This window comes from Garra rufa, chromosome 19, assembly GCF_049309525.1.
Source record: "Garra rufa chromosome 19, GarRuf1.0, whole genome shotgun sequence".
Taxonomy (NCBI): Eukaryota; Metazoa; Chordata; class Actinopteri; order Cypriniformes; family Cyprinidae; genus Garra; species Garra rufa.
Genome location: NC_133379.1, coordinates 23338729 through 23366554, shown reverse-complemented (window position 1 = coordinate 23366554; position 27826 = coordinate 23338729). Strand labels below are relative to the sequence as shown.

The 27826-nt window shown below is 38.2% G+C and overlaps 1 protein-coding gene across 3 annotated transcripts in view; it reads right to left on the bottom strand.

Annotated features, from left to right (window-relative positions):
- The window catches only part of usp28 (ubiquitin specific peptidase 28), a 39039-nt gene extending 11804 nt beyond the window's left edge, over positions 1–27235 (bottom strand). For 2 of the 3 annotated variants that reach the window (XM_073823870.1, XM_073823871.1), the window contains exons 1-15: positions 27101–27235; positions 25824–25898; positions 25478–25601; positions 25263–25350; positions 22639–22801; positions 16526–16612; positions 16182–16319; positions 15908–15978; positions 14726–14802; positions 14502–14650; positions 13797–13924; positions 12275–12370; positions 11677–12149; positions 9756–9826; positions 9418–9646 (exon numbers count right to left, since the gene is read on the bottom strand). In XM_073823870.1, the coding sequence (XP_073679971.1) occupies positions 9418–9646; positions 9756–9826; positions 11677–12149; positions 12275–12370; positions 13797–13924; positions 14502–14650; positions 14726–14802; positions 15908–15978; positions 16182–16319; positions 16526–16612; positions 22639–22801; positions 25263–25350; positions 25478–25601; positions 25824–25898; positions 27101–27148 (2017 nt within the window). In that variant the 5' untranslated portion in view covers positions 27149–27235. The remainder of the gene's footprint in view (positions 1–9417; positions 9647–9755; positions 9827–11676; positions 12150–12274; positions 12371–13796; positions 13925–14501; positions 14651–14725; positions 14803–15907; positions 15979–16181; positions 16320–16525; positions 16613–22638; positions 22802–25262; positions 25351–25477; positions 25602–25823; positions 25899–27100) is intronic. The other variant, XM_073823872.1, reaches the window with a different exon arrangement.
- Positions 27236–27826: the final 591 nt, after the last annotated feature.

Here is a 27826-nt window from a genome sequence, read left to right as displayed (position 1 = left end):
ATGTGCCTGTTGCCACACAACCACATCCACACACAGACATAATAGTTCCCGCTATCAGCGTGCCCCACGCCCCGAATGTCACGAGCACGTCTCTGGTGCCACAGCACACCGAAACCACTCCGTTACTGAAAGAACGGAGCGCGCTTCGTATTCAACCTCTAGCTATTCATGCAAACGCATGGGAAAAGCTTCCAGGGGTTTCGAAATGGGTGCTGGACATTATAAAAGGAGGCTATTCGCTACAGTTTCACCGACGCCCGCGCCGCTATACAGCGCGCGTCGAGACCACAATGCAGACAGAAGCAGCACACCTGCTTCGAGCCGAAGTGGCGAAACTATTGAGCAAAGGGGTCATAAAGCCCCTTTCTCAAGCTCAAAGCGAAGGGGGGCTGTACAGCAGATATTTCCTGGTACCGAAAAAAGACGGTGGTCACAGACCCATATTAGATCTAAGGCAACTGAACAAAGCGCTGGTGAAGCGTCGGTTCAGGATGCTCACGACCAGAAAAATCCTCGCGCAAGTTCGCCAAGGAGACTGGTTCGTGTCAGTGGATCTGAAAGACGCGTATTTTCAAATACAGATAGCGTCACGTCACAGGCGATTTTTGAGATTCGCCTTCGAGGGCCAGGCATATCAGTACACAGTCCTGCCGTTCGGTTTGTCCCAGGCACCCCGTACATTTACGAAGTGCATGGACGCAGCGCTCGTTCCTCTCAGACTGAAAGGCGTGCACATTCTGAACTATTTGGACGATTGGCTGATTCTAGCGCAGTCTCGCTCAGTGCTTGTACAGCATACGACCATGTTACTCGATCACCTCGAGAATTTGGGTCTCAGAGTCAATTGGGTGAAGAGCTCCCTGTCCCCCAGTCAGAAAACTTCCTTCCTGGGCACAGAATTGGACTCGCTGTCAATGATAGCGCGGCTGTCACCACAGCGCGCAGCAGACATTCAGCGCACAGCGGGCTCGTTCCGCTGCGGCGCGTCTGTCCCGCTCAAAAAATTTCAGAAAATGCTGGGTCTCATGGCCTCAGCGTCATCAGTTCTGCAGCTGGGTCTGCTATGTATGCGCCCACTGCAGTTCTGGCTGAAAGCGCGCTTCCCGCGTCAAGCGTGGGCGTCCGGTCGGCTTCGTCTCACGGTCAATCAGAAATGTGTCACAGCCCTGAAACCGTGGAGAGCAATCGACTGGTACCAGTTAGGTGTAAGCCTGGGGACTTCCTCGAGAATAAAAGTGGTGTCTACGGACGCGTCCACCTCGGGATGGGGGGCTCTGCTCGAGGGCAGACCGTCTTTTGGCCAGTGGTCAGAACGGGAAAAGCTCCTGCATATCAACTGCCTCGAAATGCTGGCAGTACAGAACGCGCTGATGCGCTTCTGTCCCCAAATAAAAGGAAACCATGTACTAGTCCGCTCGGACAACATGTCAGTGGTTTCCTTTATAAATCGCCAGGGCGGTCTCAGGTCCAAAAACCTATACAGACTTGCAGAACGCCTCCTGGTATGGGCTCAGCGCAACCTGCGCTCGCTGAAAACAGCGCATGTGCCGGGGCTTCTAAACATAGGGCCAGACAGACTGTCCAGGAACAATGTTCCAGCAGGCGAATGGTCTCTACACCCACAGACAGTACAACTACTGTGGAAAAAATTCGGCAGAGCGGAAGTAGACCTGTTTGCGTCTCCGAACAATGCTCACTGTCTGGAATTTTACTCAAAAAGCAGAGACGCGCTGGCCCACGAATGGCCCCACAGTCATCTCTATGCTTTCCCCCCGTCTCTCGCCTATCTCAGGTGATAGAGAGGGTCAGGGAAAAAGGATGTTCAATACTGCTGATAGCGCCGTTTTGGGAAAACCAGCCCTGGTTCCCAGCGCTGATGCAGCTGACGAGCACTGCCCCGTGGCCGATACCAGTGAGGAGAGACCTTCTCTCTCAGGCCAGCGGCTCGATTTGGCATCCTCACCCAGAGCTGTGGTCCCTTCATGTCTGGGCCACCAGCGAATATATGATGAACTCCCTAAAGGAGTATTAAACACGATCACGCAGGCTAGAGCCCCTTCTACGAGACGGCTCTATTCCTCAAAATGGTCAGTGTTTTCGGGCTGGTGCGCAGCCCGCGGCTCGTCACCCACTAACTGTGGTGTGATGGAGGTGCTTTCCTTTCTACAAGAGCTGCTGGACAAGGGCAGAACCCCGTCCACGCTCAAAGTCTATGTGGCGGCCATAACAGCGTTTTCGAGCACAACGCTAGGTCAGTCAATAGGAAGGAACGATTTAGTTATTCGCTTCCTGAGGGGAGCTAGAAGACTAAATCCCCCCAGACCTCCCTCAGTCCCCGTATGGGACCTTTCTGTGGTACTAGAGGCCATGAAAGGTGGACCATTCGAGCCTCTGCAGACGATTGATTTGAAATACCTGTCTCTTAAGACCGTGTTTCTGCTGGCTCTCGCTTCAGTGAAGCGCATAGGGGATTTGCACGCACTCTCTGTGAGCGCGACGTGCATGGAATTTGGACCTAATGACTCTAAAGTCATACTCAAACCCAAACATGGTTACGTTCCAAAATCACTCAACACACCGTTTAGGGCACAGGTCATCGCGCTTTCAGCCCTACCGGTCAATGATGAGGAAACGGACGCGAGCCTCCTATGCCCAGTCAGGGCATTACGAGCTTACGTGTCTCGCTCGTCTGCTTTTAGACAGACAGAGCAGCTTTTTGTTTCGTTTTACGGGCGTCCCAAGGGACTGGCCGCGTCGAAACAGAGCTTATCCAGATGGATAGTTGATGCTATTGCGTTGGCATATGCTTCCAAGGGCATGCAGTGCCCGCTAGGTGTCAGAGCACATTCCACGAGGGGCGTGGCCTCATCGTGGGCTTGGTCGAGTGGGATTGCCTAGCAAGATATTTGTACGGCGGCGGGCTGGGCCTCTCCGTCTACATTTATAAGGTTTTACAACCTGGAGGTTCCCGCCTTACAGGCCAGATTGCTGTCAGTCTAGATGTTCAGTGTTGTCTGACCTGATGTTATCAGCTCGGAATGCTGCGTCTACTGAGCACAGCTCTAGGGTCGACAGTGAAAGTAATAGCACAAGATGTGTCTGGGCAAACTGTGTGAAGACCCTTATTCTTACGTCAGCTCAGGCCGTAACCCCGCCCTGTATGTACATTTACTTAGCGTCTGAGTGACGCTGCACTATGTGGAAGAGTGCGGCGTTGCCCCTCCCTCTTCCCCGGACTCCCTGTGAGTTCTATAGGTGATTATGAACTGTATGAACCCCGGGCTTTCGCCTTTGGGTCTTTGGTGTCAGATCTCAGCATGCACGGCGTTTTACACTGGGTCCCCTAGCGTAAGATACTTACGCAGTAAGAGAGACCTCTCGTAAGAGAACGTACTCGGTTAACGTAACCTCTGTTCTCTCTAGAGAGGGAACGAGTACTGCGTATCTTGCCGTGCATGCGCACGCTCTGGTTGCTTCGATGATGAAAAACCAGATAATAGCTGCCTACGAGCGGTCTTTATAGGTCTAGACCACGCCCTTTTAGGCGGGAAGCTACGAAAAGGGCGCGAAGCGACGCAAAGGGCGCGAAATGCCCCCATTGGATCTGCCGTCGCGTCAGGCCTCGCTCTAATAGGCTGCTGCAGTTGCCGCAGAGCAGCCAATAGGCGCGCAAGCTGTTTTGCCTATGTCTGTATGCTGCTGCAACGCGCTTTACATTATTTCAAAATTAAGGATAATTTTTGGCTTCAATATCTCGCAGAAAAGGATTTTCCCCTAGCGTAAGATACTTACGCAGTACTCGTTCCCTCTCTAGAGAGAACAGAGGTTACGTTAGTAACCGAGTACATTTTATTTGTTCCACTCCTGAAATAAGCCAGTAATCTTGAAAAATACAAGTGGAAATGTGTTGTTCTGTACGAGATTGACCTCTGTTTGTTTTAAATTTCCATGTTTTCTCCATTAAATAAAAAGAGTGCAGAAATAAAGGACAAGTATTTTTTTGCTTCATTCTCAGTAATTTGAGGAAATTTTATTTATTTCCATCATAAATCTCAATCTGTATACTAAATGCGAATGGCCTTCATCCAAGACACTTGTGCGTCTGTTACTGTAACTCCATTTTATGTTTGGCTTATTTGATTTTATTTGAAAACCAGAAGCACGCTGAATGGACTCTGGTGTGAATCTCCAGTTTCAACAACTCTGATAGGTAATAAATAATGATTTTAAGATAAGCACTCAAAAAATGTACAGTTGAGGTCAAAAGTTTACATACACCTTGCAGAATCTGCAAAATGTTAATTGTTTTACCAAAGGGATCATACAAAATGCATGTTATTTTTTATTCAGTAGTACTAACCTGAACAAGATATTTCAAATAAAAGACATTTATATATAGTCCACAAGAGAAAATAATAGTTAAAGGGGTCATCCGATGCCCATTTTTCCACAAGTTAATATGATGCTTTAGGGTCCAAATGAAAACTTTTTGATTAAAAATTCTTTATGGTAGTGTAAAAAATGCCTCTGTTCTCAGCAAGCGATATCAGTACCTGGCCCTTTAAATGATATGAACCTCTGCTCACCCCGCCCCTCAGTTCTGTGGGGCGTGTCATTACATAGCACACATGGTGTTGCTTAGACAACAGTTGGGGGTATAGTTGTATAGTTTGGGGGAAAATGGCACTTTGAAGACACTGTACAACCCCATCCATTGAAAATTTAATTTAAAAACCGGAGTTGGAACAGAAACAAGATGACACCCGCAAAGAAGTTCGGCTTATACTGGACATGTCTGAATGGTTATTAAACTTAATGTCACTTTGATTTATCTTTATATGCACTCACAGAGTAGAGTACTGAGAGAGATACGATCGCGATGTGTTTACTGTTACTGTGGTAAAGAGACAATCGCGGTGTGTTTACTGTGTTTACTTTGGAGACTAACGCGATGTGTTTACTGTGGTAAAGAGACAATCGCGGTGTGTTTACTGTGTTTACTGTGGTAAAGAGACAATCGCGGTGTGTTTACTGTGTTTACTTTGGAGACTAACGCGATGTGTTTACTGTGGTAAAGAGACAATCGCGGTGTGTTTACTTTGGAGATTAACGCGATGTGTTTACTGTGTTTACTGTGGTAAAGAGACAATCGCGGTGTGTTTACTGTGTTTACTTTGGAGACTAACGCGATGTGTTTACTGTGGTAAAGAGACAATCGTGGTGTGTTTACTGTGTTTACTTTGGAGACAATCGCGGTGTGTTTACTGTGTTTACTGTGGTAAAGAGAGGAACGCTATTTGTTTACTGTGGAGACTAAAGGGGGTCGCACACCGGACGAGAAACGCAGCGCAACGTCGCGTCGCGCCGAGGACAGCTGGTCGCGACACCGGACGCGCACATTCTATACGCGTCAGCTCCAGTGGCGATTTCTTTAAGACTGCAAGGGAAGCTCAGCTTCCCTATAATGTCACAAAATTAATGATCAAATTACGTACTATTGTATTAACATTTTATTGACTAAAAATGCGTTAGAAAACGTTCATCTCAAAGACGAATTCGTTCAGAATCAGTTAGATATAGCAGGTCGGCTGACTTGATTTTCTTCTCATACATTCCCGTAGCGTCACAGTGCATTTCCCCATTGAAGCCCAGCGTCCATTGACTTCAATGGGGCTGCTTTGAACGTTTTTTTTCAGTGCTTTGAAACTAGACGGTCATTGGATAAACGCTGCGATTATGTCCCGCCCACGGACGCTCAGCGTCTCTGGGGGTGAATGAGGAGTGGGCTGGCCTGGACGCTGAGCTTCTGCGTGATGATTGGAGGGTCTGTCGAAAGATTGCATCTCCTTTTGACTGACAGCGATTTTGTCCTATAAGGAATCGCTGAAGCTATTCGTTTGCGCTCTCTGCGGCCGCTCAGTCCCATCGTGGATTTCTCAAGTTCAGTCGAAATAAAAACTGCTGCAACCTATTTCTTTATATTTGCTTGGCGAAATTGCTTGATTTTCATCATAGGCCTACATTTCACACAATTATACACCACATTCCTTGTTTCACTTTTACAGAGTTTAATATTTTTTTTTAGATCATTCATTCATATGAAACTGCACACGAAAAGTCACTGGAAAAGACGCCTAGTTGGTACGACAGGGTCACAGACCATTTTCTTGAAAAGGAACATAGGGCAGAATTTACTTTTAAATAAATAGACAATTTTATGATGTAGACCGAAAATGAGCTTCCCCTATTTGACAGACCAGTAGCCGCCACTGGTCAGCTCATTTTTCAGTGAAGTTGAGGAGGAGTTCTGAACTGCAAGTGACGGTTGTGACCTTGTAAATCCAGTAGGTGGCAGTCAAAGACAGTGAATGTAATTACGACAGGCAAATGTTACATAGGACTTTAGATTTTGCGTATGAAAAAATGTATTGAGAAAATAAAATATGAATGAATTATATAGGTTTACATTTTTTTCAAGCTGTAAACCTAATGTAAGTAGTATTTTGCAGCAGTTGTATCTTGTTTTTTTAATCTAATAGGACGATTTGAGACAAATATGATGTTATTTAATATAAAACTATGCAGATGGCGCTCTGTGCGCTTCGCGTTCGGTGTGCGCAGCGCCGCGCCACGTCTTTAAAATTCATAGTTTTCTATGAGCATACGCACACCGGCGGCGCCATTCGGCGTCTGTCCGCGGCGCCCAGCTACGACTGGAAGCTGTTTAAATTTCTGCTGCGCCACAGAGCGCCACCTGCATAGTTTTATATTAAATAACATCATATTTGTCTCAAATCGTCCTATTAGATTAAAAAAACAAGATACCACTGCTGCAAAATACTACTTACATTAGGTTTACAGCTTGAAAAAAATGTAAACCTATATAATTCATTCATATTTTATTTTCTCAATATATTTTTTCATACGCAAAATCTAAAGTCCTATGTAACATTTGCCTGTTGTAATTACATTCACTGTCTTTGACTGCCACCTACTGGATTTACAAGGTCACAACCGTCACTTGCAGTTCAGAACTCCTCCTCAACTTCACTGAAAAATTAGCTGAAGTTCTGAAAAATGAGCTGACGCGTATAGAATGTGCGCGTCCGGTATGCGATACCTCCAGCTGTCCTCGGGGCGACGCGACGTTGCGCTGCGTTTCTCGTCCGGTGTGCGACCCCCTTAACGCGATGTGTTTACTGTGGTAAAGAGAGGAACGCTATTTGTTTACTGTGTTTACTGTGGAGACTAACGCGATATGTTTACTGTGGAGACTAACGCGATGTGTTTACTGTGGTAAAGAGAGGAACGCTATTTGTTTACTGTGTTTACTGTGGAGACTAACGCGATATGTTTACTGTGGAGACTAACGCGATGTGTTTACTGTGGTAAAGAGAGGAACGCTATTTGTTTACTGTGTTTACTGTGGAGACTAACGCAATATGTTTACTGTGTTTACTGTGGTAAAGAGACAAACACGGTGTGTTTACTGAGGCATAGCTGATTGAACAATTAACAGACACTGTTTTAAACCATCTAGCGTTACAAAGCTAAGCTTTATACTGACCCTCGTTTATAAAGCAGTATGGTGAGAAATGATTCACGTAAACATGAACCCAGCGGTCACATTCCCTCAGTTTACTGTTCACTCTGGCGGGTCTATGCTAAAACACTACTGTCTATCAACTATCGCAGGAGTGGCCCCTGACGGTGTTACGTCACAACGACAGGCATCTGAGAACGGCTCGATATGAGAAGAGGCAAATTATTTTACTAAATTAAAAGAAAACTACTGGGCGGATCTTTGTCATTCTAGGGTGGTTGTGTACACACACTCCCAACACACATTTCAGTTCAAACAGCTTGTAAAAGTGCATGTGGCACCGGATGACCCCTTTAAGGTTTAGAAATTTACATAAACTTAATTCTTAATACAGTGTTGTTACCTGAATGATTCACAGCTGTGTTTTTTTTATTTAGTGATAGTTGTTCATGAATCCCTTGTTTGTCCTGAACAGTTAAACTGCCCGCTGTTCTTCAGAAAAATCCTTCAAGTCCCACAAATTCTTTGGTTTTTCAGCATTTGAACCCTTTCCAACAATGACTGTATGAATTTGAGATCCATCTTTTCACACTGAGAACAACTGAGGGACTCATATGAAACTATTACAGAAGGTTCAAATGCTCACTGATGCTTCAGAAGGAAACACAATGCATTAGGAGCAGGGGGTGAAAACTTTTTGAATTTAAGGATCAGGGTAAATTTTACTTATTTTGTCTTCTGGGAAACATGTAAGTATCTTCTGTAGCTTCTAAAGGTCAGTACTAAATAAAAACATGATATTTAGACTAAATAAGAAAAAGGTACACAACTTCATTCTGTTTAAAAGTTTTCACCCCCCGACTCTTAATGTATGTTTTTTCCTTCTGGAGCATCAGTGAGTGTTTGAACCTTCTGTAATAGTTGCACATGAGCCCCTCAGTTGTCCTCAGTGTGAAAAGATGGATCTCAAAATCATACAGTCATTGTTGGAAAGCGTTCAAATACACAAAAATGCTGAAAAACCAAAGAATTTGTGGGACCTGAAGGATTTTTCTGAAAAACAGCAGCCGTGTTTAACTGTTCAGGACAAACAAGGGACTCATTAACAACTATCACTAAACAAAAAAACACAGCTGTGGATCATTCAGGTAACAACACAGTGAACAGGGTCATTTTTATAAATTCAACTATTATTTTCTCTTGTGGACTGGATGTAAACATCTTTTATGTGAAATAACTTATTCAGGTCAGTACTAAATAAAAAACAACATGCATTTTGTATGACACCTTTTATTTTGGTTAAATAATGAACATGTTGCAGATTCTGCAAGGTGTATGTAAACTTTTGACCTCAACTGTATACTATGTCAATGTTTATGACAGGTATTTTGCTTTCTGATTTCTTTTCACGATGATAAACTATGACAAACAGCATTAGATGTAATTTATTTCCAAAAAAAAGAAAGCAAGTTGACTAGCATGTCATTTAGTTTGACAGATATAGAGTACTGCCCTTAAAGATCAGTGGCTGTTTAAAAAACTGTCAATCCTTTTTTATTGCATTTTAATATAACAAATGTACATAATGCATTAAATGCCCACCCCTATGTCACATAAAGTTTCAAAATAATTTATCTTTTACATAAAATATTAGGAAAAGTAATCAAAATAAAAAGCATTAGGAAGAGTTTTTGATATTTACAGCTTGGCAGAGACTGTCATATGCCCCCAAATGCCATCAAAGCTATCAGCATTAATTTATGAAAGAAATCTGAGCTCATGCCAATGCTTTAAATCAAGTGTGTGATTTGCTTGGCTCCTTCAGCAAAATATGAGCGCAGAGGTGTAATCTGAGAAGCACATGGGGAAAGTACCTGCTATGAGGTATGGCAGCTTGTCATTGATGTACATGAGGCAGTAGGCACTGGCGTTGGTCATGCCACCGTACGAGTCTCGAACCAGCTCCTCCCAGGTTGACTCGGTCACCATGACATCGTTGTACTTCAGCCAGCGTTTATTAGCATGATCGTAGATGTACGCCCAGTAATGGCCAGCGGAGGCCTGTCCTTCATGAACGAGCACAGCGTGTAGCCTATAGGGCACCTGGAAGCATCAAATAAGAAATCAGGGTACATTGAGGTGTCATGCAAATTTCTTGAAAGGGCTCAGTCAATATAAAAGTACCAACGAGTGTTCGGGATATAGACTTTACCTGACACAGACTGTTATCTGAGTACATGCCCTCCAGGGCCTGGCTGACCTTGTCAATGCTGGCTTTCAGCTCTGCACACAGAGAGGGAACACAGATCAATACGCTACGCCTGAGGCCAGGATCCTGATACAGTCACAAACGCATTAGGATAACTGCTTGTGAATAACGATGGCCTTCAGAACAGAAAAATTAAAATGCACATTACGGCTCGGATACAAAACCTAGTGAGCTGCCTCGCTGCCGACTGCCTACATAGACAGCTGTCTTGTGTGGCAACAAGAACTCTGCGTGCCAAACAAACAGCACTCAGCATGCAAAGTGCACACAAGATTTGACTCACAATTGATTTCAAAACAGGCGACAAAATATAATAAAGGCATAAATAAACAGAGCACGTAGTTTTCAATTTTGGGTAAAATAGTCTTATAGTTTTTTAAAGCATTTATATCAATGCTTTTTAGGACAAAATTAATTTTGAGTTCATTATTTAAATTATTTTTCTCCAAGTAGTACGACATCCAGATATTTTGTTTTATGAATAATGTAAATGTTTGGCCACACTACTTCAAGCATAAAAGTTTGGTGTTGGTATGAATTTTAATATTTTTGAAAAGCACTTATTAGAAAAAAAAAAAAGGAATATTATTACAATTTAAAATAGCAGTTTTCAACTAAATATATTTTAAAATGTAACTTATTCCTATGATGGCAAAGCTGAATTTTGCAAAGCCATTACTCCAGTCTTCAATGTCACATGATCCTTTAGAAATCATTCTAACATGCCTAATTATTATATCAATGTTGAAAACAGTTGTGTTGGGTTTTTTTTGTGAAAACTGTTTTTTTTTTATGAATAAACAGAATTTATTTGGAATGAAATCCTTTTGTAACATTATTAATCTGTTTCTGTCTCTTATGATCACTTTAATGTATCCTTGCTAATAAAAACATTAATTTCTTTACAAAACATACTTGCAACTTGCACCTTTGAACACTATACATATGTCTCCACAAAACTAGTCATAGGTAGCACAGTTATATTTGTAGCAATAGTCAAAAATACATTGCATGATTGTATGTATCAAAATTATTATTTTTTCTTTTATGCCAAAAATCATTATGGTATTAAGGAAAGATCATGTTAAATGAAAATATTTTGTAAATTTCCTACTGTAAATATATTTTGCACACTCAGATTGTCAATGGAAACAATACATCAATGGAAAGTTTATTTATTTAGCTTTTAGGTGATTTATAAATCTCAATTTAAAAAAATTGACCCTTTTGACTGGTTTTGTGGTCCAGGATCACATATTACATATTACATATTGTTTACTACATAGGAGGCAAGTTGACATGTTCATAATTACACAAAGACATTAAGACATTTTTGATGAAATCTGAGAGCTTTCTGACCCTGCATAGACAGCAACGCATCTGACACATTCAAGGCCCAAAAAGGTAGTAAGGACATCATTCAAATAGTCCAAGTGACATGTATCATGGTACTCTTGTGAACATGCGTCAACTGATATGGAAGAGAAGAAATTATTGAATAAAGGCATTATTTTTATTTTCTTTCCGCACAAAAATTATCCTCTTAGCTTCAATAAATTCAGGTTGAACCACAGATGTCACATGGACTATTTTAACAATGTCCTTACTACCTTTCTGGGCCTTGAACATGGTAGTTGCATTGTTGTCTATACAGGCTAAGAAAGCTCTTGGATTTCATCAAAAATATCTTAATTTGTGTTCTAATGATGAATGAAATTTGGAACGACATATAGGTGAGTATGAGAAATTTTCATTTTTGGCTGAACTATCCCTTTAAAATGCAGTCTAAAGCTCTCTAGGTTTTGTGTTTTGTGTTGTGATTCAAGCTTGTAGAAAAACAACATTCACTCAGTGAAGGATCTACCATTTATGGTGTTCTCAACTTCTGCTCTCCAGCGCTGTAAGCAGCTCCTGACGTAGTACAGCTCCTCCTCGGTCACGCTGTGGGGGGCTGGTTGCAGTGGCACCTCCATGGGGGGTCTGCACTGAGTAAAAGGCTTGTGTATGGGAGTCTTCTGTGTAGCTGTCTGCGGGCAGCCCGAACCATCTGATGAGCCTGCATCGTCTGGTTCTGTTTGACTACAGCAAGAAATTAAACATTTAGAGGAGGACAAACAAACAGACAATGGGCACAATTTGTCACACAGCTGATGAATAAGAATGCAGGAAAATGGGTCTTGCCTGCTGTCACCTGAGCTGGGTTCTGTGTGTACGGGAGGATTTGTTGGTACTGAGGCTGGAGAGGCATTTGTGGGTTTCGTGGTGGCAAACTCCAGCACATACTGCAACATGTCTGCCAGGGGGTATTTGGTAGGCCCTGAGCCATAGTTTTTAAATCTTTAAAAAAAAGAAAATCATAGTGTTCTATTTTTTAAATGGAAAAACAAACCACAATAACAATTTTACAAGATTACTTGCAGTGTTTGACTAGGATTTAGCCTCTATTTGGCTTTTGAACGCACCCCTCGAGTTTCTGCTGTAGAACTGTTAACTGGTCCTTGAGTTTCTTGACTTCTCCTCTCCTACCATGGGTCTGATCAACATTTTTGTGGAGGTATCTGCTCACAAAAAAGTGAATTGCCATTTGTCACAAATTTTTATGCGTTTAAGAAACAAACTAATAAGTAAAATAATAAATTATTATACAGTTGAATTCAAAGGTTTACATATACTTTGCAGAATCTGCCAAATGTGAATTATTTTACCTAAATGCATGTTTTTTTTTTATTTACTACTAACCTGAATATGATATTTCACATAAAAGACATTTACAAATAGTCCACAAGAGAAAATAAAAGTTGAATTTATAAAAATGAACCCGTTCAAAATTTTACATATGCTCTTGATTCTTAATACTGTGTTGTTACCTGAATGATACACAGCTGTGTTTTTGTTTGTTTGGTGATAGTTGTTCATGAGTTAAACTGCCCGTTGTTCTTCAGAAAAATCCTTCAGGTCCCACAGATTCTTTGGTTTTTCAGCATTTTTTCAAGCAACCTTTTCCAACAATGACTGTGTGATTTTGAAATCCATCTTTTCACACTTAAGACAACTAAGAGACTTATATGCAACTATTACAGAAGGTTCAAACTGTCACTGACGCTTCAGAAGGAAACATTATGCATTATGGGGGTAAAAACGTTTTTGATTTAAAGATCAGGGTAAATTTAATTTATTTTGTCTTCTGGGAAACATATAAGTATCTTCTGTAGCTTCTGAAAGGCAGTACTAAATGAAAAAAAAAGATATTTAGGCAAAATAAGAAAAATGTACACATCTTCATTCTGTTAAAAAGTTTTCACCCCCGGCTCTTAATGCATAGTTTTTCCTTCTGAAGCATCAGTGAGCATTTGAACCTTCTGTAATAGTTGCAAATTTTTTCCTCAGTTGTCCTCAGTGTGTAAATAAGGACAAAAATTGAGGGAAAGGGTTCAAATACACAAAAATGCTGAAAAACCAAAGAATTTGTGGGACCTGAAGGATTTTTCTGAAGAACAGTGGGCAGTTTTACAGTTTAACTTCAGGACAAACAAAGGACTTGTGAACAAACACAGCTGTGGATCATTCAGGTAACAACACAGTATTAAGAATCAAGTGTATGTAAACTTTTGAACAGGGTGATTTTTATAAATTCAGCTATTATTTTCTATATGTAAACATCATCTTTAATGTGAAATATCTTATTCAGGTCAGTACTAAATAAAAAAGAACAAGCATTTTGTATGATCCCTCTTATTTTGGTAAAATAATGAACATTTTGCAGATTCTGCAAGGTGTATGTAAACTTTTGACTTCAACGGTATGTAAACAGATAAGTAGGTAAATAAATAAATACATTACATATTGATTCATCAATATAATTATATCTATTTTATAAATAACTAAATGAATACGTAATCAACCAACGAATAAAGAAAGCAAGAAAGACATTGGGCATTTTGAACAAGTGACAGTATGAATATATTTTGAAGATATTTTTCTCACCTGTCCATATAGATCACTTGGGGAAACTCCAGTTTTTTGTGTATTTTTTCTGGTCGCCCTAAAGACTGATTGAACTCAAATCTGGACAGTTCAAAAGTCAGCACTGGTGGCAGTTTGGAAAACCACCTCTGCAAAAAAAAATACTTGAATTAACAAAAAGAACATTTAAAATAAACATTGTATATGTATAAATATAGTGTATAAGTATATGTATTAGCATGTATGTGAATATGTATGATTATTGCAACCAGCGTTGAAAATTAACAAAGGCTTACAGCAAAAATGCCAACAAAAGGGTCAAAAAGTTTCCTTGCACTATTAAACAATGTATTACAGGTGATGCGATTAAAATGAAATCATCAATCAGTTTCTGTTGAACTTGCATTGGCCAATCAGAGGCGCTTAGAATTTAAGCCCCTTATGAATTTAATAAAAAATAAAAATTTCAGAGGGCAAATATTGCCCCTTTATTGGAAGTTAATTTCTGACCCTGACTGCAACCCATTTGATTTTCTTTTATGTAAGTATTTTTCATCCCTAAAATCTAGAAAGAAAACCTATAATTGTACCCATGAAGCTGTTTTGACTGTTTTCCTGTTTGTGTTTGTCAATGTTTTGTAATGATTAAAAAAAGAAATGACAGGAGTTTATATAATTGTACATTGTCAATTGTACAACAGTACAACTGTAAGTAAAAAAACTCACCTCTTGACCAGAGGAGACTGTCTGATCTGAATGAAGTGACTCAATCTCTCCTTCAACCATGGCACCCTCCAAACATTCGTCTAAATTATTGAAGCCGTTCACTTGGAGAGGGTATTGTCCGAACTGCTCAATGTTGGACACAATCTTTCCTGCACACAGTTACACAACTATCATCAAGGACCGTGATAAACAGAATAATTACAGAAGAAACATCATTCTCTTACCTTCATGAAGTCTCTCAGCCACAAATGTGCCATAAAACAGCTGGACCATGGGGTTGTTTTGTTTATCCTCTGGGTTACTGAAAATAACAGCTGCCATGTTTTATTTTTGGGGACAAAAAGAAGTCTTGGCAAGTACATTAGCAACCAAATATACCATAGGGTAATTACTCATGATTCTTTAACAAATGCTACACTCATTAGCATTTATTAATTAACCCTCCACAGCAAGATGTTGCCTTGGGGTAACAAACACATTTTCTTCATGTTGCAAGCACATGATGCATATAAGATGGCAATGAAGTTATTTTAAATAAACCATTAGCAAAGCTTTGTCTTAGTCACACTATTTTGTAAATACATTAAATCATCTTCTGGCATGACGCACCCTGTGGTGGATTTGTGGTCTGGAGAACTGCCCTCAATAAAGGATCCTTTTAAAAATTTCCAACCATCAAAAATATGGTTCACATTTCTTAGGAAGTAAAGTTAATTTTATAACAGTTTATGAAGAATTGCTTCAATGTGTTTCTTGCCACAAAGAAACATTATGAAACTGTGGAATGGATTAAGGATGCAGTGAACACAGATGTAGCCACTAGGAAATATTGCAGTTATCAAATGTTATTTTATATTTTGTTTAGAATTATTATGTGACCCTTGACCACAAAAACAGTCGAAAGTGTTTTTTATTTAGTTTTATTCATCTAAATGCTGAATAAATAAGCTTTCCACTGGTTTGTTAGGATATGACACTATCTGAGATGTGCAAAAAAAAATCTAAATATTAAGAAAATTGCCTTTAAATTTGTCTAAATGAAATTCTTAGCAATGCATATTACTAATCAAAAATTAAGTTTTGATATATTTACAATAAGAAATTTACAATATATTTTCATGGAACACGATCTTTACTTAATATCCTAATGATTTTTGGCAATTGCTACAAATATTCCCGTGCTACTTAAGACAGGTTTTGTGGTCCAGGGTCAAATATTATATTACACATTAATGATATAAATATTTTTATGACATGATATAAATATTTTTGAGGTCCATATTTATAAAAATCTGAGCCATTTAACATTTAAGCACTGCTTTCATAATCTGGGCACAAAAAAGCATCGAAATTAAATCATGCTCACTTCATCAAAGACTATTATTATTTATAATTTATGAACTTACTTTCCATTAGCAGCCAGCTGGAACGCATCCTCTAGCCAGTCAAGCAACTTGTGTGTGAATTCACTGACATCCTAGAACAAGCAAGCTTAAAATAAACACCGTTTTCCAAGAATACAACAGTGTCTGTAGAAGAAGCTCTAACGTAGCTTTATAAAGTGCTGTGAATGGCATTTCATTTCAAGATATCTTTTATTAGCCTGTCATTTGCAACCGTTTCATTTTAAAATTAGCCCCCGACAGAACAGCTGTGAATCATATTATTCAAATGATGTACCTGTTGTGCCTCACTGGTTCTAAATGCATCCCTGAGAAGCTCGACTGCTGCAGAGGGGTCTACAAACCTACGGTTTGAGCCCACCATCAGAGCAAACAGGCAACGCAACTCCTGCATGAAGGCGATGTTTCTTTTCTCCTGCAAAAGAAATCCAGTCAGCATATAGTGGAATAATTCGCATATACAAGTAGATCTACTAGTGAAGCTGAGCAATGTTAGCATCAAGAATTAAACTGTATTTTAATTTAAAGGAATAGAACACCAAAAAAATTACAATTTTAGCATATACAAACACAGACTAAACAGAATAAATGATACTCATGCTCATCTGGCAGATTACTTACTGAATGACTTTTGCATTTCTCCAGCACACGCTCAGACAGGCAGTAATTGAGCACCAGTCTACGGAACACCGGCAGATGGAACAGAGACTATACACAAACATAGAATTTTGTTTTTTAGTCCAATTTGCGCTTTTCTAGCGTCATGCATTAGGACATGAACAATTATAGTCGCCCTATTTGACCAGTTTTATTGGCACAATAATGTCTTTTGACGTCAGAGTGCATTTTGGTTGAGTATTAGCCTTGCTGTGTTTCATGTACCAAGTTTGATAGTATATTATGAATGTTCTGAGACTCTTGAGTAATAGATGTGGTACTATTAACAATTTAAGAAGCTAACAGAGACATTGCTGGCATATAAAAATAAAGACCTCCCACCATTTGCAATAGGAGGAGGCAAACTGACACAAGAAAGTGTTTTCACGAGGTGTCATCAATCGTCCATATTGCTGGCACTGAACGTAAACTAAGCCACTGAATCGAACGAAACTTGCATATTTTGCTGATTATTGCTGTTGAAATGGTCAATTATTGTCATGGCTGTACTAATCGGTCATTTGGAGACTATAGACTGCCAAAAGTTATAATAAATCAAGAAAACGAGTGAGTGCAAAAACTGTCTGAGGAACAAAAGGCGTTTGTGGTTGGCCAAACTGAAAAAGGATTTCCAGGGCAAGAATCGTGACAACATTTATGTTTGTTCTTATCATTTCCAGTCAGCTAGGTGAAATATTAGGCGAATATCTTAATTAATACTGCTCGTACATATCTTTTACCACCTATTAACTTTATTTTGTCAAAATATGCACCCTTTCCTGCTTGCTAAGTCCTTTTCTACATGATTTAGCAGCTTCCACAAGTTTTTTTTCTGAGGTTTAGACAGCATGAACTAGCAGAACAGCATTTTTACTAGTACATTAACCGTGCAATCCATGTGGTTGTTTAGATCCGAGTGATATCCAATATGGCTACGCATCCGGGTGACTGACCAAACCATGACGCAAATGCAAACACTCTAAATTAGTTTCAATCAAAGCCACAGCAGAACTGTCTCTGTCTCTGATGGTGTTATGTTGAATAAATCAGCCGTTTGAATGAATCAATTAAATTAATGACTAAATGACTCATATGTGCAGTGATTTGCTGCCACCTACTGGCGATTTGGGGCAGCCGTGGCCTAATGGTTAGAGAGTTGGACTTGTAATCCAAAGGTTGCAGGTTCGATTCTCAGGTCCGGCAGGGATTGTAGGTGGGGGGAGTGAATGTACAGCACTCTCTCCACCCTCAATACCACGGCTGAGGTGAGTCCCTTGAGCAAGGCACCGATCCCCCAACTGCTCCCCGGGCGCCGCAGCAATGGCTGCCCACTGCTCCGGGTGTGTGTTCACGGTGTGTGTGTTCACTACTGTGTGTGTGCACTTGGATGGGTTAAATGCAGAGCACAAATTCCTAGTATGGGTCACCTCACTTCCTCCTTCCTCCTTCCTCCTCCTTTTAGGTTTATATTTAAAGTAGAGATGCACCAACTGATCGGCTAGTGATCGGAATCGGACGATTTTTTGCATGATCGGCCCGGATCGGTGACCGGCCGGTCAATTTCTCCTCTTGCCGATTCCTAGCTGATCCTTTTATTGCCAGCGGCGCATGCAATTACGTCACAGCCACGCACGCACTCACAGTCGCGTGTAAACATGTCTTTGGTGTGAGTGAAGACGACACAAAGATCGCAGTTTGTAACATTTATAAGGCCAAAATACAACGTGAGGGAACAACCACGAACCACGCACGTGTTTGGACATGTGGTAGATCGCGCCCCCCGCTCTGCTTATTTTGCATGTCTCTCTTAGTTAACACACCTGATTCAGCTAACCCGCTCGTTAGAAGTAAGCTTCGTGAATGAACTGTGTTCCGATTGACATGGTCCCTGCCCAGTGTTCATTGCTCCCTACTCCCTGAGCAGGGGACATCTGTTGAAGTTTACTACACTTTCATTCATTCACATATTTTCGCTACGCCACCGCATACAGCGTCTTCACACACTAATAGTTTGAAGCGAGCATATATGTTACATTTGAAGGTAATTTAAGCGTGCGCGACATTTTTTAATTTAATTTAATTTAATTTAATTTGTATTTATTTACAGATGCATTTATGTTACACCCAGTACCGCCGCTCCCTATACGCAGAGTACACAGTCTGCGTAGGGCACCAACTCCCAGGGGGGCACCATCCCAGCTGCTCAAAAAAATCGTTTTTATATATTATAATAATAAATTAATATTAATAATATACATATACAAATAAACAAAAATATAAAAATATAAACGTATATATTGCATTTTACGGTGAGCGCAGAGTAGGCTAGTAAGCACACGTGATGACGCGCAGCATCTGCGCCGTGACGCGCCGTCACCTCTGTTTACGGCTGCCTATTTGGCAAAAAATGATGATAATAATTGATGAACAATATGCCTGGTCCTGGAAAGAGACATCAACAGTCCAGCGCCGAGAAACGAAAGAAAAAAAAAGCCCAAGATGAAGCCCGTGCATCACTTTCAGGTGCGTTCATAATCCTGTGAAACTTTATTTTATTCTGTCAACGTTAATAATGTGTTTTAATGTCGGTAATAATTTCACGACTAACGCATCTTTCTTAATATGAATACAAGCAGATCTAAGTAAACACAGTGACTTAAAATGCATTATATTAAAACACAGAGGCAATTATGATTATTGATTAATAATGATCATATGGTGTCATTAAATAACAGTGTTAAAATACATAATCTAATACAAAATTAACAGTTTACATTACAATTTTAATAGAAATGCCTGAAAAGGGCACCAAATGCAGTTGTTACACTTACATGATGATCAAATTCCTTGTTTAATATTGACCAAACGTTTAAAATATCCACATAATCTTTCTTATCATTTCCTCAACAAAAATATGTGGACATCATAACCCTTGTCTGCTTTATTGTCAAAGTCTGCTTTATTGTAAATTTTTAACTTTGGAAAGCTCCAGCAGATGACAGTGTTGATTTTATTTCAGTTTATTATTGTTTATTTTATTAAGATTTCACATTTTTAAAAGTTTTATTTAAAGTGTAATTTTAGTTTTTTTGTTTGTTTGTTTTTTTGCTGTAGAGATACAATTGTAATTTATAAATGATACAATTTATTTGTGTAATTACTTTTATTTGAATAAAGTTCTATTTTGGCCCCTATAGTAGGTGTTTTTTTATTATTTTTTATTATTTTTTTTACTTCCGTAATATTTGGGGGAGGGGGCACAAAAGTAAATTTTTGCTTAGGGCACCCATTTGGCCAGCAGCGGCCCTGGTTACACCTCTCTAGTAAATTTCATCTGTGTATGAATTTGCTGTATGCGGTGGCGTTGCGCAAATATGTGAATGAATGTTACGAAGTGTAGTAACGTTACCGCTGGATTAACTGGTGACAAGGCAGAAATGCTTCTCTTTATCAAGAAAAATTTGCTATTAATGCTCAAGTAATAGCATTTAGTACTAGCATTGGTATTTATACCTGTTTGAAGACACAGTGCGCTTTTTGTTATTAAAGGTATTGTTGTGAGATGATCCTGTAAGTAATGTTTAAAAAAAAATCCATATAAAATTAATTGAAGAAAAGTAGATTTTTGTATGCCTGCTTTGTTACTTATATTTTATTTCTAATGTTTTCGAGGCTCAGAGCACTTTATTTTGTTAAAGTTATTTTAATATGAGAAGATGCTGTAATGTTTATACATTTATTTTATTATAAAATAAAAAAAAACATTGAGGAAAAGATTTTTGCTAGTATAACTATATACTATGTTAGTTACAGGAACTAATTTTATACCTTTTGCAAAGGCACAAAGCACTTTATTTTGTTGTTAAAGTTATTTTGTTGTAAGAATATCCTGTAATGTTTAAAAATGTATTTTTTTATAAAATAAATTTAATTAAAGAAAATATTTCTGTATAGACCCATGCTTTCATTACAGTTCTTAAAAAAAAAAATCGGAATCGGCAAAAAACGGAATCGGCAGGTCACACTTACTGAAAAATCGGAATCGGTATCGGCCAAGAAAATTGCAATCGGTGCATCTCTAATTTAAAGTAATTTCCCTTTTTACCCCAAAATTATTTCAAATGTCACTATTGAATGAAACACCAGCACAAAAACACGCTCAGCAAAATGTCTAATTATCATTATTGACAAAATTCCAGAAAATATTAAGACACTGTCATTACTACAACTACAAAACAATTTAACAATATTTATTTAACACTGAACATTTTTTAACATTCTAGTAGACATTATAGCCTACCAGCAAAGCACAATTTAACTTAAAATGAATAAGTTAGCAAAATAATATTCTTTGGCCATTTTTAAGACCCCCTTCTTGAATCAGGCATGTGTTTTTAATGTACAAATAAATGCAGCCTTGCTGAGCAAAGGAGAATGTTAGAATAAATGTATTCATTGAGCTGTTGTAATGATTGTTATCATTATTTTTGTCTTACTTTTTTATTTTATTTTACAGAACAGTAAAATTACAATGTTAACATTTATGAATGTTGGCTGTTATTTTGGCAGAAACCACAAGAAGACCTTAGTACTACTTTTTGCTGACAGCAGCAGATTCATGAATAATTCTCATCACGCAGATTTCCCTCGTGCTTTGGACTTTGAACCCTGGCTAACAAGCTCATGCAGCTCTGTCAGAATAAATACAATTTGTGCGTGTATTAGACAACACAGTGTTCTGTAGTTTATTTACTAATGGTTTAAGGCCATTTCGCAATTTCAGTCATCATACAGTAACCAGAAACAACCACCCCTTTCTCTCCTCATGGAAGACATGCGATGCGGTACTAAACAGTCTTGTGCTGTCGGTGCTTGTAATGTTTGAAAAATGTAATTTTTGTGTCTTTCTTGGACAGTTGTAAATGCTTCCACACTGCCCACATGTTGGCTGCATTATTGCACGCCTCTATTTGATCACGTCACATCTTTGTTCGGTATAATTTATTCTGCCTTTTTGCTTATTTCGGTTGCCGAACATTCAGTGCATCCCTATTACAGATGCAAAAAACAGATGTTTCTAAAAAAAAAAAAAAAAACATTTCGGGTCGATAAGATTTTATAACTTTTCTGAAAGAAAACTTTTATGCTCACCAAGTCTGCATGTATTTGATCAAAAACACAGGTAAAAACTGTAATACTCTGAAATATTATTACAAATAAAAATAACTGTTTTCTATTTTAATATATTTTACAATATAATTTATTTCTAATATGCTGATTTGGAGCTCAAACACATTTTTGTGAAAACCATGACACCTTTTTTTTTTTTGATAAATAAAAAGTTCAAGGGAACATTTTTTTTACTGAATGTTTCCGTAACAATGTAAAAGTCTTTTGTGTCAGTGTTGTATTGTAAAGTATTCATTCATTAAAAAAAACAGAACATGTATTTATACTAGGGATAATCATATTCATGCTGTGACTGTTGTCAAATGACATCATTAAACTGCATTACAAAATTAACAAAAGATTGTTTGTTATTTATCTATAAGCCATAAACTCACTCCATGAGTTCATGCCTCTCTTTATCATCAAAACAACGCTCTATTTAATTAGCTCAGACATCAATCAATATCAGTGAAGGCTTATATTTCAACACAGACATCTGAGAAGCCTCGCTAAATTCAGTCTGGAATGGATATAATAAAATTACAGCTCTGAAACGCTTCTGCAGTCAGGAACAAAAAATAAATAAATAAAAAACAGACGCTCTACCTGATCTTCTCTATTCTCCAGTCATTAGCAACACCACTAATTTAATTTACACAGTATGGCCAGATCACATAGTAACAGTTTGGAAGAAAGCACTTACTGCAGTCTTAGAATTTTAGAACGGGATTTCTACATGAATCTGTTTTATAATTATTGTAGTCCAGCACTTACAATTAACTTTCACAACACAGTTTTCATAAGCCATATCAAACTCCCCCTAAAAATGAGCTAATAATGTAATTTTATTGAAAATATTGACTATTCATCATCTTAAAGCAAAATTTGTGATTAAAAACTCCACCCACCTGAATGACAGCGCTGAACCAGCAGGTATTTCCCACATTACGGATGCCAACAGGACAGTCCTCCTGTCGGATCCAGTCAGCAGGGCTGCCGCTCTCTCCAGACCCCTCACACCTCTTTCTTTTCATGCGAGCCGCATTCTCTTCTGCACTAACCTCAAGAGCCCTGGAATAAAAATAGGAGTAGGTAAGACAGTCAAGACCAGAGTCTGATTACTAGTTACTGCTGCCCATGATTTCTAAATTCTAATTCACACAAGTCCACTGTAGCAGAGAAGAATGGAGCAATTGTAAGGCTCTAAATAGCTTCATTCACACTTAGTTTAGAGTGATGACACTCGCTCAGCATATGGTTAATATTTTTTTTTTCTCTGTGCCAAAGATAAAGGTGTTAATTATTTTAAGAAATAATTGTTCTACGTATTTTTCCTAAAATTATTTTGAGAAATTATCTTTGGAGGTGTCAAAAAATCTGTTTTGATTGACTAGAGGCAATTGTAGCACTAAAATTGATTGAAACATCACATTAAAGCGTAATTTTTGACTGCATAGGTACTTTAAACTTTTAAAACAAATAATTAACATTATCTCATCAAAGTACCAAGCTGAGGAATGTTACTGACTTACTATATATTATAGTAAAGAGAATTTAACTTATTTTAGATACTTAATGTACAGTACACTGCTATTCAAACGATTGGGATCGGTAATATTTAAAAAAAAAAAAGTACTTTATGTTCATCAAGGCTGTTTATTTGATCAAAAATACAGAAATATTATTATGATTTAAAATAAAGTTTTTCTATTTTAATATACATTAAAATAAAATTTATTCCTGTAGCCAAAGCTGTTTTTTAACATCATTACTCCAGTATTCAGCGTCATGTGATCCTACAGAAATCATTCTAATTTACTGATTTATTATCAATGTTGGAAACAGTTGTGCTGCTTAATATTTTTTTTAGACCTGTGATACTTTTTTCAGAATTCTTTTGAGGATTAAAATGTTTAAAAGAACAGCATTTATTTCAAACAGAAATATTTTTCAACAATATACACTACCGTTCAAAAGTTTGGGGGTCAGTACATTTTTATTCTTTCTTTTTTTGAAGGAAATTAATACTTCTATTCAGCAAGGATGTGTTAAACTGATCAAAAGTGATTGCAAAGACTTATTTTGTTAGAAAAGATTTCTATTTTGAATACATGCTGTTCCTTTTAACTTTTTATTCATCAAAGAAAAAAAGTATAACAGGCCAAAAAAAAAAAAAGTTGGCAGGACATCTGTTGCCAACATAAATAATTCTGTTAATAAATCAGCATATTAGAATGATTTCAAAGGATAATGTGACACTTAAGACTGGAGTAATGGCTGAAGAAAATTCAGCTTTGCATCACAGGAATAAATTATATTTTGAAGTATATTAAAATAGAAACTATTATTTTATATTGTAATAACATTTCACAATATTACAGTTTTTTCTGTATTTCTGATCAAATAAATGCAGCCTTGATGAGCATAAGATAATAAAAAAAAACAAGTCTTACTGATCCCAAACTTTTGAACTTGACTCTTCTGTAGTTATATCGTGTACTAAGACCGGCGGAAAATGTAAAGATGCGATTTTCTAGGCCGATAAGATTAGGAACTACACTCCCATTCCGGCGTAATAGTCAAGGAAGTTTGTTGCCGTAATATGGCCGAAGCAGGCGCATTAATATCACACAGCACATCGCAGCACAATGTGACCAACTGCATGCACAGGGAGCGTTCCTCGTTGGAAGTTATCTAGCTGGGAACTAATTTCAGGCGCTGCGTGATATTACTCCGCCTGCTGCGTCCATATTACGGCAGCAAACTTCCTTGACTATTACACCAGAATGGGAGTGTAGTTCCTAATCTTATCGGCCTAGAAAATCGCATCTTTACATTTTCCGCCGGTCTTAGTACACGATATAACTACAGAAGAGTTAAGTTTTAAATAGGACAAATATCGAAACTCGTTGGTCATTTTGGAGAATGAGCCTATTTCCAAAAAAAGTGGAGTGTTCCTTTAATTATAAACAATAATTTTATTTCAAGGGTGCTCTTATTTGAGACTCAATATGTTCATATATTAGTTCACAATTGTCCCCAAGCACTGTTACAATTATTATAGAAGTATTGTCTTATAAGTATTACACAATGATAGTCCTTTTCATTACAAGTTGATTATTTTTTATAGTTACATGTATTAAAAGTCAATGACATTTGGGGTCTGTAACATTTTTTGTATCTGAAAGAAGTCTTGTTTATTTGCCATTTATTTGATCAAAAATATAGTAACAACAACATTAATATTCTGCAATATAATTACAATTATTGTCTATTTTAATATATTTTACAATGTAATGTAAAAAGCTGAATTTTCAGCATCATTACTGCAGTTTTCAGTGTCCTTTACATGATCCTTCAGACTTCATTCTAATAATAGTTAATTTGTCCTTGCTGAATAGCTAATAATGTCATTAAAAAAAACTGAAAAGTACTTTTGGCACATGCAAGTATTTCTAATGCCAAATAGCAGATGGTTTGTACGTTAGTAGTATTCAATGAGTTATGAAGGAAAGTGTAATCATGTTGAAACCTGTGCAGCTCTCTCTGCTCCGCTTCGGCCTGCTGTGACTCCTGAAGACTAAGCTCAATGGCGGTCTGCAGGTCATCTTTAGCAGGTCCTGAGAACAAGTCCAGATACAAGAGCATAAAGTAAACATCATGACATTAGCTATATAAAGAATTGAATCTTTGGAAAAGGTGATGACATGAAAGTCATTTGATATTAATAGTGTGGTTTCATCCCACCGTTCTGTGTATTGGAGGTGTTCCTCTCATTATTGGCTTTAGCTGGTTCTTCAGGCATGTGTTCCTCTTCCGGGGGCTGAGTGGTCAGTAGCCCAATGGCGTGGCTGATATCACCCTGACTAGCCTGGATAAAGAGTTTTCTCACAATTAGTCATCACTACTGATGCTGTGTTTTAGTACCACATCTAGGTCACCGCTGAACGTAAGGGAAACTCTGGCACATGGTATGATTTACATATTTACAAACATTTGTCATGCTTTTTTTCTATTAATAGCCATGTCAGTATCATTACATCTGCTGCTCGTCTTATAAACGCAGGGATAAGTGCTGCAATACTAAACATACGTTCAGGGCGCTCTGGAGAACCTGCAGATCCTGAATGCCAGTAATCTCTTTGAGCTGGTTAAGCAGCATTTGGCTCTGAAAAAGACAAGCAAACATGCTGTTTTTTAATTTCTGTGGATCAAAAATTCAAATGCTTTGCCACGGGCATATTGAGAATACTTCTGTTTGCGATAACAAGACCCACTTGAGCAATTAACCACTCAATAACAGGATCCGTTCCAGAAAAAAAGAGCAGGTGTGAACTGATCAAAACAAGAATATGATATGAGACGCAATTTGCACTTGGATTTATCACCCAGCATAACCGCATTTCTGACTCAGGTGTCAAATCAATGTGGGCTGGAGGAGTCTGTAGCTGGCCCGATCAACACTTATAAAAGCCTTGGGCTAGAAAACGTCTACATCTTCTGTTAAATCTTCTGATTTTTTTCCCAAGTACAGTGTGCCTGAAAATAGGCTTTAGCATGTGGCATGTAAACATTTTAAAAAAAGTCTGTGGCCCAGATAATAGATGTAGGAGCTACAGAACTATATAAAGAAACTCTGACAGCAGGTGGGAATGTCAGCATGGCTGTGGAGGCAGCCAGACACCCTAGGCTGGGAGCAGAAGACATATATGGTGAGCTGGAGGCCTGTGAGCAGCACTCAGAGCTCTATTTTGGGCCTTCGACACAGATAGCGCTTGTGTTTATCATAGACGAGCTTGAGTGACACAAGCAAATTCACCAATTCCTTGATTTCATTCAGAAGATAGCATTAAACATTTAAACACTTCATTTAGAAAAGGTATTTAAGACAAAATCATTTAAGGAAAATCAAAACCCTTCAGAACAGAATCTCAGTCTGTAACTTATAAGATTTCTATTAGATTCTAATGGGATCAAAGAATCATTAAAAAACTTAACAAGTGCATAAAGTAGATGTTATTTACTGGATATTTGATTCCTAGAGTCCAAATGAATTTTGTGTAGTGCTTGTCATGATTTTTTAATAAGAATGGGTGCCAATGAATGGGTTTTAAATTAGGATATAAATTCCAATAGTATGTGTTTCAGATTTTATAAACATGTTTTGTTGAATTAAATATTACTATTATTAGAATTATTGTTTTTTTCAAACAGAATAAGTCTACAAAATATACTAACTGTTTAAAGCAAATAAAACAGTGACAGCCACTGCTGTGTGTCTAACGTTAGGTTAACTTGTATCTCACTGATAAAAAACCGTGTTACCATTTTAATTTGAATAGGTTTCTCTTTAAAACACAACACACTCACCGAGTTTTCGGACGTTTCCCCATGTTCAAAATCCTGTTCAACTCTCATGGCAGTGTCTTTTTTTTTTTTTTTTTAAATATTTCTCCAGATTTCTTCGCCCTGACTCCAGAGTGTGACCTACTCCATATGCCCCCCACACACACACCCACACAAGCGGCGCGCGGGACAAACGCTCTCACACACAAGCACGCGCTGGGAATCGTCGTGCGCGCGCATGGTAAACAGTCAAGAAACGTCAAAGGAAGCACTTTAGACAGAGGTATTTTTATGCATTAAACTAAATTAAGTGGCAATTTTGTTTGCCGTATAGGCAATGTAAACGATTCAATTAGACGTAAAAAAGGTGAAATAGCATTTAGTAACCCCTAAATAAAAATGATAAAGTTCTTACACTTTTTGAAAGACATCTCACATTAATTTAGTAACTGCAGTTTGTTAATACGGGCTTTTCATTCGGAAAGTGTATAAAGCTTTCCTTTGGTTAATTTTGGTTGAGAGTGACTCTCCTTAATACGATATACATATATGTACATTGAACTGGCAATAACTAATAATCAGTGATGAGAAGATTACTTTGGAAATGTAATAGGTTATTGATTACAAGATACCCCTATTAATTACTGGGGAAAATACGTTTAAAGTAATGCATTACAATATTGTATTACTTTCTAAAAAAGTAATTACTTAGTTACTTTTTATGGAAAGTAATGTATGTGCTACGTTACT